General features: G+C 65.7%; 1 protein-coding gene across 1 annotated transcript; it reads left to right on the top strand.

Annotated features, from left to right (window-relative positions):
* Window positions 1-4980: 4980 nt before the first annotated feature.
* Window positions 4981-7830, top strand: PIM3 (Pim-3 proto-oncogene, serine/threonine kinase; the record flags this gene model as incomplete). Its single annotated transcript, XM_079714594.1, has 6 exons — window positions 4981-5065; window positions 5172-5281; window positions 5370-5420; window positions 5507-5876; window positions 6414-6590; window positions 6670-7830. The coding sequence occupies 6 exons, from the start codon at window positions 4981-4983 to the stop codon at window positions 6855-6857; spliced, it is 981 nt and encodes a 326-aa protein (XP_079570720.1). The 3' UTR covers window positions 6858-7830.
* Between the last annotated feature and the right edge of the window lie 7145 nt (window positions 7831-14975).

Here is a 14975-nt window from a genome sequence, read left to right on the forward strand (position 1 = left end):
ACAGCCGCGTGTAGCACGCGTCTACTGTGTGCCCCAGAAGCACGTCACAGGCGTCTCACTGGCTCCTCCTCACAGCCCTGCACGGGGGTGGCCAGAGCCCCACAGGTGAGGACATCCAGGCAGGGGGGCGGTGAGAGGTGTGAGGCCCCAGCAAAGTGGCCAGGGAGCTGGTCCAGTGCCAAGGCTGTGCTCACGGCCTGGGGGGGCCTGGCCCCAGTGCCGGGACGGAAGCCGGGTGAGGAGAGGACCCCTGCAGCCCAGGCAGGTCCCCGATGGGTTGTCACTGCTCCCATCGCCGCCACCCCCAAGGCCGGTGTTGGACGCTCCAGTCCAGCTGCATTTGGGGTTAGGTCCACTGGGACCCCAGCCTTTCTCTGGGTTGGGCCTGGGTGCTCCCTCATTGGTTTTTCGGGGTCCCCTTGACCAAGAGTCCAGGTGACCATTACCAGGCCGTGGGCAGCTCTCAAGGCGTGAATGCTGTACGGTGGCAGCAGGGGGTGTGCCCAGAGGGAATGGCAGCTCTTGAACTTGGGCCAGGCTTGGCCTTGAGTCAGGCCAGGCTGGGGTCTCCTGGGTGGGGCGACCAGAGTTCCCACAGGCCACCACCCACCAGCTCCCACTGAGGGACACCCCAGCCCCAGCCCAGGCCCTACCCCAGTTGCCTTTGGGGAACATTGCAAAACCCTGGCTTGGCTCTGCTGGCTCCCCTCCCCGGTGGGTGAGAGGCCAGGACGGAGGCGAGAGCAGGCCAGAGGGAAGGCCCCTCCTGCCTCAGCCAGGCTGTGGCCCTCTGTGTGGGGGGTTCCATGTGGCACGCAGGTAGGGCCAGGTCCCAGGGCTCCCGGAGCCCAGTTTGGGGTCGGGGCAGGGGTGGCGCTGGTGTGAAGCTGGGTGCTGTCGAGCCAGGCCCCGTGGGCTGGGGAGGGGTCAGGCCCAGCGGGCCAGGGGTTCCTGCAGTGGGAGTGGAGGCTGGACGGGGCTCAGGGGGACAGCTGTGACTGTGGGCCAAGTCACCGGGACGGACCCTGTCGGCTGGATCGACCCTGGAGGATTGGAGGCAGGATGATGGTGTGCCGACGGCGGGCGCTGGGGAGACCTGGGGGCTACGGGAGCCTGGACAGGGCTGAGGAGCAAGGGGGGTCCTCCAGGCATGGCCTGGGGTGAGGGGCACGGAGAGGCCCAGGGCTGGGCCGAGCAAACCTGCGGGATGTCCAGGGGAAGCTGGAAAGGGACCAGTTGAGGAGGCCTTGGTTGTTGACATGGGGGGACAAGGGGGGTGAGGGCCCCGACCCGGAGTAAGTGCCGGCCCCCCCCGTGCTCCCTGCTGTGACGCCCAGCTCTGTGGGCGTGTCTGTAAGCGTGTGACGGTCTGCTGTGTCCATGAGTGTGGATGTGTGTGGATGGAAGACAGGGTGGTGGCCAAGGCTATCTGCTGCCCAGCCTCCTCTTCCTCCCCAATCTGGGGAGGATAGCCTGGCTCCAGTCAACATGGCAACAGCCGCCCCTCCCACCAGCAGGACAGGGTTACCTTGTGGGGCTGGCTGTGCAGGGTTGGCGTAGGCTGCTTCCAGGGTGGGGCGGGGTGCAGCCCCCTGGGAAGATCCAAGCTGCTCCCCCCACTAAGGAAACACCTCCCTTGAGAGGCCACTGGGAACTTGAAGAGGCACCTGGCCCCGCTGTGAGGCTGCCCCTCTCAGCAGGATGGCCCCAAGGAGGGAGGCGCTCACACCGTGCTGGCCTGAGCCTCGGGCACACCGAGGGATGGTGGGAGGCCAAGGGACCGGGCCTGACCTCTGTGGTCAGTGCGGTGGCCCGGTGCCTCAACCTCAGCTGAGCCCTCCTCCTCGGGGCCTCTCCCCGCTGTCTGCAGGAGTGGCCCCAGCTCTGCGGCCCATGAAGTTACTGACCTGGGCCAGGCCTGCTTGTGGGGCCCAGAGCTATTTTTAAGGCCCACCGGATGGGCCTTCCAGGAACCAGGAAAAAACAGGCAGGGTTTGACATCCTGCACTGCTGGGGGTGTGGCTGGAAGTGAAGTGTGGATCAGAACTGCAGGGAAGGGGTGGCCTGGGGTTACTGACTGAGGGCCATGCCCAGGGCAGAAGGGCAAGAGGCCCTTGGGGCTCAGATTTGGCCTCGTCTCCCTGTACAAGGAGGAACACCTGGGGGAACACCTCAGAGCCTCGATGTGCCAAGCTGAGAAATGGGTGGGTCATGTCCGCCTGCAGGGTAAGGGCAGGGGGAGGTGGGCAGCACCTTGCCTGAGTCCTGCCCATTAGGCGGGGTCACTTTGGGTACCGGGGGCCCCCAGTGCCGAGGAAACATGGGCCCTGGGTGGCTGCACAGGCAGAGATGCTAGCCCCCTGCCCAGCCTATTCCTTGGGCCAGATTGGGCCTGAAAGAGGCCCCCCTGCAGGACAGCCCTTGGTAGGGAGGGGTGTCCAAGTCCATTCTGACCCTCAGGGATTCACAGTCCGTGCAGGACACACAGACACACACAGACACACACACACAGACACACACACACACACACACACACTAGAATGTCCAGAACACACAAGTCTGGACGAGATGAAGGCTCTGAGTAAACCTCTATCTCAGGAAAGAGGCTGCCTCCTGCTCTGTCCTCCACTCCCAGACTAAGCAGGGGACCCCTCGCCACTCCCAGAGTCCCCAGGGGCTTCCACAGGTGGCTCAGCCCAGCTTCAGGGCTGGGGGAGGAGGGACACACACTGCCCCTTTCTGAAGGAGAGTGAATCCTGCTCTGAGTTTGGGGAGACTCAGGGTCTTCAGATCAAGACTCTGCAGCTGGTGGGGTGCAGGGGGTGGCCCTCAGCCCCAGGATGCTGGCCTCCCAAGGCTGACTCTCAAGGCCAGGGACCAGCTGGGCGCACAGGCCAGGACACCCAAGGAGGACTGGCCTGCAGGTTCACATGGGGGTCTGGAGGCCCACAGGGGAGGCCACAGGGAACCTCGGCCCCTGTCGGCTAAGTTGGAACTGCCCTCAGAGTCACATCTTGACACCTAGACCCAGGATGCTCTCCAGCACTCCCACCCTCCCTAGCCCAGGACAGGCTATGGGTCCAGGAACCTATAGCAGCCTAATCTGAGGAGGAAGCCTCTGAGGACCATCCAGTGGTCCTCTGGAAAAACCCACAAGAAGACAAGAGTCCCTGGATTCCACTTCAGGGGCAGGCATCCTGCCTTGGATCTGATCCCATGAGGAACCCTGTACTGGCCTGAGAACTGTGGTTAACCGGCCGGCCCTGGCCCTGCCTTTATGGGTCCACATCACAGGAGGGCAGTGGACAGAGCTCCGGAAAGATAAAAACCTAAGAGATGTACCAGTGGAGGGTCCACTCTCTGCCCTGGGAGAGTGACCGTGGCAGCTAAGGGATGTGACTTGGGGTAGGCTGGGTGTGCTGAGGGAGCCAGCAGGCTGGCCAGGGCCCCTGAGGCAGGTGAGTGCACATGCTTGGAGGTCACACCTGAAGGTAACCTCTGATGGGCCCAGGGATGTGGATGCCATGATTAGGTCCCAGCCTGGTCCCCAGGGGCCACGGGGAGTACCTGCGATGCCAGAAGGACCAGTACCTTGACCTCTTGGCTCCCTCAACCCTCAACCCTCTCCGGGATGGCTGTGGGAAGCAGTGGACGTCCTGAGCTCAGCCACTGGGGCTGGCAGACAGCTGCTCACACCTGAGCTGCTCAGGCCGGTGACTTGGGCTGAGGTTGGCAACCCGTGGGGTTGGATGAGTCTGTGCTATACAAAAGGCAGAGGAGAGGCTCAGGTCCAGACGAGGGACCTGAAGACCTAGGCTGGCTCCGGCCCTGACAGAGGCAGTCAAGGTGGCCTTCCTGGTAGAGGTGGACAGCAGCTGGGCCTGGAGGGCAACCAGGTGAGTGGAGAGCCGAGGAGGGCTCTCCAGGCACGGGGTCAGCAGGGCAAAGTTCCTGGGAGGGAGGCGGAGTCAGGGAGGGACCTCGGGCTGCGGGCTTTGAGGTCAAGCCCGGGTAAGAACGAAGGCCCGGGGTAGGCAGAGTGGAGCCTCAGCCCACCCGGGGGCTGCGAGGCCCGGGGCGCTGTCGCCCGGCGGGGTCCCCCAGGGGGCGGAGGTGCCAGCCGCTCCAGGCCACGGGCGCGCCGGGGTGCGCGGACTGCCGGGGAGGTACGAGCACAGCCTGGGGTATCGGGGGCGCCTCCCGGACCCCACCGCTCCTCGGGACCCCACCGCCGCATTCCTGGCTCAGCCGCCCGCGCCGGGCCGGTGTAGCCGGTGACCTTCCCGGCGCGGCCTGGGGCGGGGCCAGGCCCGCCCCACCGCGCGACGCCATTGGCTGGGCCCCGTGCCCTTTGCAAACACCGGCTCCCATTGGCTCCCGCGGCCCCGCCCCGCACTCCCGGGCCACCGCCCGCGCGGGAGCTGCGCGTGCGCGGGGGCGTGTGTGAACGCGGAGAGGTGACGCGCCACGCCGCGCCGTGCGCCTCCGCGACTCCGCTCCCGCCAGCTAGTCCCAGGCAGTTCGCCGCGCCCCCCGCCCGCCCCCGCCCACTCCGGAAGGCGCGCCGGCCTCTTCCCGCCGTCGCCTCGGCAGCTTACGCGGGTTCCAGAGGCGACCCCCGCCGCTCAGCCCCGGCGGAAGGGGGCGGGGCCCCGGCTCGGCCCGCCCCCGCGGAGGGATACGCGCGGCCGCGGCCCAAAACCCCGGGGCGAGTCGGTCCGGGTGTGTGAGCGGCTCGGCCTGCTGCGCGTGTCGTCGTGGTCCACGCGGGGCTTGACTGGGCAGTTCGCCGCGCGGACGGCCTCGCCCGAACAGGCCCGCGCTCCGAGGCCGGTGCTCCCGGCGCACCTGCCCGCTGTCCGCGTCGGGGCTTCGCGCGGCCCGGAGAGGCCGTCCTCCCGCGTCCTCCACCGCGCGGGGAGCCGGTCCGGGCGAGAGGCGGCGCGGAGGCCGGGGGCCCGCGCCCGGCCGCCGCCCGCGATGCTGCTCTCCAAGTTCGGCTCCTTGGCGCACCTGTGCGGACCAGGCGGCGTGGATCATCTCCCAGTGAAAATCCTGCAGCCAGGTATGCGGGGGCCGGGGATGTGGGCGCGCCCCGGGGTTGGGCGTCCACCGGGGTCGGGGGGCCGGGCTCCTCGGTCGTACCAACCCCGTTCGTGCGCTCTCCACAGTCAAGGCAGACAAGGAGAGCTTCGAGAAGGTGTATCAGGTGGGCGCCGTGCTGGGCAGCGGCGGCTTCGGCACGGTCTACGCAGGCAGCCGCATCGCCGACGGGCTCCCGGTGAGTCTGGCCGCCCGACACCCGGGATTCTCGGCCCGCGCGCGTCGTTGTGTCCGCGTGGGCCTGACCACTGGTCCCTTCCCCCCAGGTGGCCGTGAAGCACGTGGTGAAGGAGCGGGTGACCGAGTGGGGCAGCATCGTAAGTGTGGGCGGGGAGCGCGGGGCGCCGGGCGGAGCGGGGGGCGCGGGCGCCGGGCGGAGCGCGCTGACCGCCGTGTCTCTTAGGCCGGCGCGGCTGTGCCCTTGGAGGTGGTGCTGCTACGCAAGGTGGGCGCGGCCGGAGGCGCGCGCGGGGTCATTCGCTTGTTGGACTGGTTCGAGCGGTCCGACGGCTTCCTACTGGTGCTGGAGCGGCCCGAGCCGGCGCAAGACCTCTTCGACTTCATCACGGAGCGGGGCGCGCTCGACGAGGCCCTGGCGCGCCGCTTCTTCGCGCAGGTGCTGGCCGCCGTGCGCCACTGCCACGGCTGCGGGGTCGTGCATCGCGACATTAAGGATGAGAACCTGCTGGTGGATCTGCGCTCGGGCGAGCTCAAGCTCATCGACTTCGGCTCGGGCGCGCTGCTCCGCGACACGGTCTACACCGACTTCGACGGTGAGCGCCCTCCCCGCGGCGAGGGCCGAGGGGCTGGCGGCTGTTGGGGCCGCGCGCCGCGCTGGCGTGCCCAGAGCGGGGGCCTCGGGCCGTTGGGTCCGGCAGGTTGGGGCGCGGGGCGGACTCCAGACTCCTCTTGGCCGGCGCCGCCTCGGGCCTCCCCTGCGCGCGTGCGGAACGCGGGGGCGCCGCGCAGAAATCCCCGCATTGCGGTGCCGGGGAAGCCGGGGCTCCCTGCCCCTCCCCTTCCCGGTATCCTCACCTCACATCTGTTTGTTGTGAAACCGGACCCCGCGCTCATGTGACCCGCCTCCCGCGCCGGGCCAGCTGGGGGGGCGGGGCGGCCGGCGCCGGCGGAGGCCACGCCTGCCGGGGTTTTTCCAGGATGAGGACCGGCAGGATTTCGCGGCGGATCCCTCTCCCGGCTCCAACGCGGAGAGGATCAGCTGGGAGTGCGGGGTCTCGGTGTTCGCGTGCTGCCGGCCTCATGGGGCGCTGAGCCGGCAGCCGGTCTGCTAAGCCCTGTGTGTCCCCCAGGTACCCGCGTGTACAGCCCTCCGGAGTGGATCCGCTACCACCGCTACCACGGGCGCTCAGCCACCGTGTGGTCTCTGGGCGTGCTGCTCTACGACATGGTCTGCGGGGACATTCCCTTCGAGCAGGACGAGGAGATTCTCCGGGGCCGCCTTTTCTTCCGCAGGAGGGTCTCCCCAGGTGCGCTGAGGGGCTGGGCCTGCCACTGGCGGCGAGGTGTCGCGGGGCGGCCTTGTCCTGACCCTCTCTTCCCCCACAGAGTGCCAGCAGCTCATTCAGTGGTGTCTGTCCCTGCGGCCCTCTGAGAGGCCCTCGCTGGACCAGATCTCTGCCCACCCCTGGATGCTGGGGGCTGAGGGGGGCACCTCAGAGAGCTGTGATCTGCGGCTCTGCGCCCTGGACACGGACGATGGGGCCAGCACCACGTCCAGCAGCGAGAGCCTGTGAGCAGGGCCTGCGCGTGGCCGTGGGAACCGGAGGGGACCCCTGCGCTATGCCCGGGCCCCACGCTGGGCCGGCTCTGCCGGGCTGCCTGCTCCTTGCGAAAGCAGTGATCTCTGACCCCTGGTGACTTTTGCCTTTGGCACCGGCCCGGTTCCTTTGCTTTGAGTGCCTTTTCGAACGCTGCTCTCACGGGACTTAGTTTTCTCAAGCTCTGTCTGTCCAAAGACACTCCGGTCCAAGCCAGGTCCCGCCTGCCCACCGCCGGCGCTTGACCCGAGACCGTCCCTCTCCTGTGCTGCTCCGGAGGTGGCGCTGACCTCCCCGCCCCTCCGCGTCTGACGTGTTGGACCAGGAGCACTCCCGTGTCTTGTGGCCTCGTCTCACGTGGGCACAGCGTCCATCATCATGCCCCCCCTCCCACCCTCGTGTCTCGGTGTTCGTCTGGGCACGTCTGTGCACAAGCAATGCAACGTTCAGGCCTTGCTGCCCGCCCGCCCACCCGATGCGTGTGCAACCGTCTTATTTATGGTGTGACCCTGAGGAGGGCTATTTATTGTTTAATTTATTTGTCGAGGTTTCTCCCTCCCAGCAGCCCTACCTCCTCAAGGCCTGTGGGCAGAGGAGGGGGCGGCTGTGCGTGTGGACTCCAGGTCCCAGTCCTACCCGTGTCTGTCAGAAGGTGGACTTGTACAGTGGCTAATTTAAGGGGAGTGGGTGACCCCGCCACCTTGCGGCTCTGCGCCCTTGGGGGGTGGGTTTTAAATTATTGACCTTGTACAGTCTGCTTGTTGGCTCTGGAGGCTGGGGGGTGGGGGGACAGAGTCTCAAGCCTTTAATTTATTTCAGCAGTTGTGTTTGTGTGATCCCGGTGTGCGTAGGCACTGCGGATAGGGTTTTCTTTCAGTTCAAAAGTGAGATGTCTGGAAATCATATTTTTTTATACAGGTATTTCAATTAAATTGTTTTGTATTAAATAGATATTCTGTGTTTACTGGGCTGGGTGGTCTGGGGTAAGAGAAGAGGTTTGGGGAGAAGGGGCCTCTGGTCCCTGCATAGCTCCCTCTGGGCTTCCTGTGGGGAGGCGGCAGTGTGAGGGGCTCAGGCGCTTCCCTCCCAGCTTGTGGCCTTCTTGCTTCCCCACTCTCAGACCCTGCTGCCCCCAGGGGAGTGGGAAACACGCTGTGCCCTCAGGGGCCCCTGGGGGGTGTTGGCAGCACGAGCCTGGGGCCGTGTCTGGCAGTGGCCCCAAGCGGCTGGAAGGGGTTCTGAAGGATGAGAAGTTGGCCAGGGGAGGGGCTGGGAGGTGTTCCAGGTGCAGAGAACAGAGGTGGCACGGTTGGGCTCCGGCCTGACAGGTGCAGGGTGCGGTGGTGGATGGGAGCCACGGCCAAGTCCAGGTGTGGACACGTGGGCCAGGCTGCAGTGTGAAGGGCAGTCCGCGGAGCGTCTGGCCATGCTCTGCCCCGCCTCCACGGCAGCTCTGTGCTGGGCATCTTCTCGTGCTGGGGCAGGTGCTGGACCACCCAGTGGGCCAGGTACACGTCTTGGAGCCTCCAGAGGCCTGTCCCTGGGTCCCACGGCCCAGGTCCCGTGTCACATGCCCGCTGGTGGGCCCTGGGAGCAGAGTTGGACAGAAGGGCGTCCAGGGGCCGAAGGTTAGAGCAGAGGCAGGAGGTTTTGGAAAGCGAAGCTGGAGGAAGTGAAGTCGGCCTTTCCCCCGGCGGGCAGGCGCTGGGGTTCGGGCTCCGGGCTCAGCCACTCAGGAAGTCAGCGGGCGTTCGTGGCCTGCCTGGGGCCTGGCGCCTCCCCCCGGAGTTGCTGCTGAGGCCCAGGCATCTCCGGGGTGGCCCCTCTTGGTGTGTGAGGTGCCATGGAGCACAGCCCGTGGCCCTGGGCTGGCCAGCCTGCCCGAGTCCTCCCAGGCTCCGTGGGGCTCTTCTCTGTTGCTCACCCTGCCTCTCCACGGAGCGGGGCACTCAGGCAGCGGCCCCGCACCCAGACTTGAGGACAAGCCCCCGCCCCGCCCCCTGGTGACAGTGATCCACGTGACACCATGATTCCGGCTCCCCGTCTTGCCAGCTGAGGGTGCACCCTGCCCATTTACCCCCCATTCTTAGTCGGTCCATCTTCCAGACCATCCAGTGAGCACTCCCAGAGCTCGCCTTAGCGTGGGACCCAGTCCAGCTTGGGGAGGGCGAGGCGCCCCCCACCGAGTCGCCAGGCACTGCAGCCTGCTGGGAAGGCAAAGGGCTCGTGGAATTGGGGACCCACTTGCTGGGGATGGTCTGTGCCACTGGTGCCCCTGGTGTCTGCGAGCCCCTCTGCCGGGGTGGGATCTGTCCTGCCGGTCAGTACTGGCCCTGTCGGTGGGGCTGGGCCTGGGGCTGGGAGAGGGGCCTCCTCTCGCCCAGGGCCTCTTGGGACCAGGATGCGGTTGTTCCCACAGGCAGGATCCCCAGCCCCGCCTTGAGGCTGCTGCCACTGTCGGCTGTGTGGACGGCTTGGGGCTGGAGCAGAGGGGACAGGCTGCTTGAAGACTGTGGAGGGCCCGACCCCCCAAACCCTGTCCTGCCCTCCTCGAGGCGGCCAGCTCCTGCGCCAGGCCCAGGCTTCTTCCAGCAGCCCCAGTCCCAGAGGCTCCCTTGGTCTGGGGCTCTGACTGTGCTCTGCCAGGCCAGCCGCCATCTCCACTCAGCTTTTGATATCTTGGCCCGTTTCGTATCGAGGCTCCTTTAGAATCACATGCTCACCTCCAGCCCTCAGGGGCTTTCCTTGGGGTTGCACAGAACCCAGAAATCATCACGGAAAGAACCGGAAGCCTGAACGCGCTATGGCCCTCAGGGGTGCGAGCACCTCTGCTCGGGGGCGCCCACACCCACGGGAGCGATACAGTACACCCCGTGCTGTGATTGCTTTGCTCACGGCCAGGCCTCCTGGGGGCCGGTGGGTGCTGGCCAAGCCGACAAGGTGGCAGGCAGGCGTCCTCTCCGGGCTGCTCACCCACCTGCCTAAGGCCAGCCCAGCTTCCGGGGCAGCGTCTGGGAGGCAGATCCAAACCCACTTGCCGCAGCTGTCAGGGCCTCGTTGTTTCTTTCCTTCAGCGCAGCCCCCAAAAGGAAACCTTGGCGTGGCTTTGGTGCCACGGCTTCTGAGAAAAGGGAAGTGAACCCACCTGGGAGCCCTACCCAACCCTCTGGGCATCCAGACCCTGGCTGGGGGAATCCCCGTGCTAGTGAAAGCAGCGCAGAAGGAAATCCGAAGGGGACAGGCTGGGTGGCTCCCAAGGGGGCGGTGGAGGCTGGACAGGCAGGGGCTGGGGGTCCATCACCTGCCTGCGTGACCCTGACCATGAGCACTGCGGCTGGGAAGGGCACCCGGGTCTGTGGACGCCAGCACCTCACAGGCCCGGGGTGGAGCAGGACAGGGCGCACACACTGAGCTGGAGGCACACCGGGGCCTCTGGGGAGGGCGCCCTGTAAGCGGCGGGGCCCGGGGTCCTGGGCAGGCGGCAGGGACGGTGTCAGCCAGGCCCGGCTGGCCCACAGTGCAAGGGGAGGGAGAGGAGCTCGCTGGGCCCAGTTCATCCCTGACCTGCAGCTGTGGCTGAGGGATGCAGGGCCCAAGCTGATTTGCTGGCCCTGGGGTTCCTCAGTGGGTCTGTCCCCTCTCTACAGAGGTCTCTGATTGGAGCGGGGCGGGGGGAGCTTCCTGAGCCCTGGGCACATGACTTCCAGGTTGGCCGGCTTTCCAGGCAGCCTTGGCAAAACCCTGAGCTTCGATTACACAGTTGACACCCCGCTCTGCCCGCCCCCCGCCCGGTCCCCAAGGGCTCCTGGCAGTCAGGCCTGTCCGGGCAGGGAGGGGAGCAGGACCTGCCCCTCCAGCACTGGTTACGGCCCTCCTCCTGGCCTGGTCCCTGCAAGAAAGCCCTTCCCAGGGAGCCAGGTTGCAGGTGCCAGCCAGGGAGCGGTGGTATGCGGGCCTGCTCCTGGATGAATGAGTGAAGGGCCTCTTCTGGGGGTAGGTCTCCTGTACTCAGCACTGAATGAGCCAGGTGAGGGAAACTGAGGCTCAGGGAGGTCAGGGACCCACCCAATGTCATAAACAGCCAAGAAGGCCCACCCCACCTAGGGAGGGGAGGTGCCCTAGGGCGGGACCCCATCTTCCTAACACACAGAGCTCGGAAAGGTGGGCTGGCTCTGACCTGGCCTCTGGCCCCCTCCTGCCCGCCCTGCTGCCAGGAGGCTGCCTGCCCTGATCTGAGGCTCAGGCCTTTGGTGGGCAGGGGACCCTGACATCACTGGGCCTGCACACCTGCTGGGGAGGCTGGCATCTGGTCCAGGGCCTTCAGGCTTCCCCACCCCAGGCAGCCCTGCAGGAACCTGAGCCAGTTCCTTGGAAGGATGGAGAGGTGAGCTGCTGATGCCCGAGGCATCAGGCCAGGCCCAGCCCAGGGGCCATCTGCCCCGTTCCTTGCGGCCCCCAGGTCCCCGCCAGAGCCTGGGCTATGGGGAAGGGGCTGGACCGTGAAGATGAGAAGGCCCTGCTGGTGTCAAGTGGCAGGGCCTCTCTGGGTTGTAGATGCCCTGGGTCCTGGGACCCAGTGACTAGGAAGCCTGGGAGGCTGGCCAGGAAGCCAGGGTTCCTGGACCACCGGGGCACTGCCCGAGGCTGTGTGAGCCTGAAAGCACCAGGCCGCTTGCTGGTCTCCCACTTCTCACCTTGGTGGGGGGAACGGGGCCTGGAGACATCTGGACTGGGGTTCATATCACGGCATGGCCCGCTTGATGCATCCCCACAGAGGCACCCCCATCCTGGCAAGAGTGTGGGGAGGGGTCTGCAGCCCCACCCTGCGGAGCACCCCAAGGGGGTCGCCCCAAGCCTCCTGACCCTCCCTGCCGGCTGGCTTCTGCTCACCACACCTCCCCCAAGCCAGCTCAAAGGGCCCTTTCCCTCTGGAGGGAAGCAGACACTCCCGACCCCGGGGGGCTCACCCCTGCCAGAGGGGCAGTGACCCAGACAAATGGGCATGATGGTTTCAGGATGTGACAGAGACATGGTGGTGGGGTTCTTAGGGGTCACTGTCGGCCTTTCTGCTGAGTGGGCCCGAGAGATGGCGCTGGCAGCTCTGCAGAGATCTGGGGAGGGGTCGCTGGCAGGGGGAGTAGCAGATGCAAAGGCCCTGAGGCAGGTGGAGGAGCCCAGGCCCAGCTTACTCAAGGCTGGAAGCAAAGGACAGACACAGGGGGGGCCGCACAGCCTCCACCAGCACACGTGCTCCTGCATGTGGCCCTGGATTCTCCCGACAACCTGCTCCACCTGGGTGGGCTAAGGGGGTGGGTAAGCTGAGGGGAAGGAGGCTTCAGAGGCCCTGAGTCCTGAGCGAAGCCCTGGGGCTGCTCTGGGCCTTCCTGCCTGAGCTCCTGCCTGTCTCAGCGCTCCCTGCTGAGAGATGAGGGTTAGGATGGAGCTGGCCCGCAAACCCCAGCGTGCTGGCTGCCGAGGTCCCTGGTGCCATGGCTGACTCAGCATCCTTCTCAATAGGCCATAGCAGTGGGGGGGGGGTGCCCCCTACCCAGGGGCCAAAGGAGGCGCCCAGTGACCCGAGCCAGCCCTGGAGCAGGTCAGGGGCTGCTGCGGGGTCCCGGAGTCCCAGCTCTGCCCCTGCCCAGTGCAGGCCACTCAGCAGCCACCTGTCTCCCCTCCAGAAAGGCCCAGGGGGTACCACAGAAAGGGTGCGTGTTTGCCCTTGACTGTGTGCGCGTCTGTGCGTGTCTGTGTGTACCTGTGACTGTGTATGTAGTATGTGTGGGTGTGTAAATCTGTGTGGTCTGTGCATGTGTCTGGGTGCTTGTGTGCATGTGCATGCGTGTGTGTGTGTGCATGTGTGTGTGATCCAGCACAGGTTAGTGTGCGTGCATGCATGTGTATCTGTGCATGTTGAGTGTGTGCTCCAGTGTCTGCATGTGTGTGCACCCGGGCAGGACCTCATCTAGGCAGAGCCCGGAGCCAAGACTCGGGGTGTCCTCCCCCCGTGTTCCGCGGCTGCCTCTGCTGTGTGACGCACCCTCCCTTCAGAGGCCGCAGCAGCCCGTGGGGGAGCCCCTGTGACTCAGCACCTGCGGGGGGTGGGAGGTGACAGAGGAGGAGCCCAGAACCGGGCAGAGAAGAGAGCAGGAGGCTGCAGCTGTAAGGTCCTGCCCCCCGAGCCCTCCCGCGCCCCAGCGGCCACCTGCTGCGGTGGCAGTGCGGTCACACGCATGTACCGGTGTCAGGGCACAAAGGCGTGTTGGCCCATGTGTAGGAACCGTCTTCAGCCCCAGAGGGGGCTCAAGAGCCATGACGGCAGCAGGGTCATGGGAAGTGGGGGTTCCCAGAGGGCCCTGCCGAGATCTGAGGGGGGTTGGGGTCGGGGGGCCGAGGGGAGGTGGGTGTGCTGGAGTGAGGGTGGGTCCCGGGCGTGAGGTGCACGTGGGGGGCTCAGGGTCCTCCAAGTCCAGGAGGCAGGTGGGCCCCCGATGACTCGGGAAGCAGAAGGCAGTCAGACCCGAGGGGGAGTGGAGGCTCCCCAGGACCCTGGCCACGTGCCCAGGAAGCCCACAGGCAGTGAGGCCCTTCCCTCCAGAGGCCCCCCCTCCGACAAGTGCTTAAGGGGAGGCCCTGTCTGATCCTGGTGCTGACCTGCCCTGGGCCTGAGGACACCTCTTTGCCCTGAGGTGCGGGAGGGGAATCTCAGGACCTGGAGGTGACCGGGGACTCGGAGCTGTGGTCCACTGGCCTCCCCACCCTGGGACGTTCTGTCCCCTTCCTCGTCACACGTGGTCACCAGGGGCCAGCAGTTCTGTCTGCCATGTACCTGACTCCCTAGTGGGCAAAAAGGAGCTGAAGTTTGGGGATGCCCGGGGCCAGTGGGGTCTGTCACGGGGCAAGAAGCAAGGGCCGAGCTGGGCCTGGAACACAGAGGTGTGCACCGTCGGGTGGGCAGGGTGGGTGCCATCTTTCACCCCGGCCACGCCGCAACGGTCCCTTCCCTCGGGACACTGGAGCATCAAGTGGAGGAGCCCTGCCCTGGGGGTGGGGTCTGAGGCGGGGACAGAGCCCAGGGCAGGGTGGTGGCACTTGTGGGGCGGGCCCAGCCCCTTGGCACCATGTTTGTCTCTGCCCAGGCAGCCCACCCTGCCCATCCTCGTGGGGGTCCCCCCTGGGGTCCTCCAGGCCGTGTCTGTCTCCGGGGCCCTGCTCACCGCCCCCCCAGGTGTGCCCACCCAGGTACGCCCCCACCCGGCCCCGTGCAGACACCAGGCCTTTGCGCAGCCACCAGGGTGTCCTGGTCAACCCTGCCCTCTCACCCGTGCCCAAGAGCCGCCAGTTGCCCCCACCTCGGGACCCACCCTCACCTCCCCTAGACAGTACCCCAGCCTCCCTCTGGTCCCCAAAGGTGCTATGGGTCCCCCACCTCCCGAGGGGCTTGCTCGCTCCAGGACCTGTGTGGGGCGGAGGTGATGAGGAGGCCTCCACCAGGGTAGAGCCCCGGGGGCAGGGTCCAGGTCAGGCCCTTCCTTTCAGCTGGCTGCCTTTTTAATAACAAGCAAAATTCCTCTTAAAAATACTCTGAGCCACTTTAAACATTTCTCAGAGAGTTAAATGGAAATCTAATAAAATCTGTGAAAAGTATTTTTAAAACAGCTTTATCGAGGTGTAATTTACATCCCATGAAGTCCACCCACTTTCAACGACTTCAATGAGCCACCCACCCTTCAATGGTTTTAGTAAAACTTCCGAGTTGTGCAACCACCACAGTCCGATTTTAGCATGTTTCCATCCCCTCGATGATCCCTTGTCCCCCACGAGCAGTCACTCGTCCCCCACCCCAGCCCCTGGCAACCATGCACCTGTTTTCTGTCCTCACAGACTAGCCTTTCTTGGACATTTCATATAAACGGAATCTACAACTTGTAGTGTTTGGTATCTAGCTGCTTTCGCTGAGCACACGCATTTTGAAGTTCATCCGTGACGTAACACGTCCATAGTTGGTTCCCATAAAAATATTCCATTGTAGGGAACATGTTCTGCTTATCCATTCACCAGCTGATGGATGTTTGCTTTTTTCCCCCACATTTT

Source organism: Hyperoodon ampullatus (assembly GCF_949752795.1).
Source record: "Hyperoodon ampullatus genome assembly, chromosome: 11".
Taxonomy (NCBI): domain Eukaryota; kingdom Metazoa; phylum Chordata; class Mammalia; order Artiodactyla; family Ziphiidae; genus Hyperoodon; species Hyperoodon ampullatus.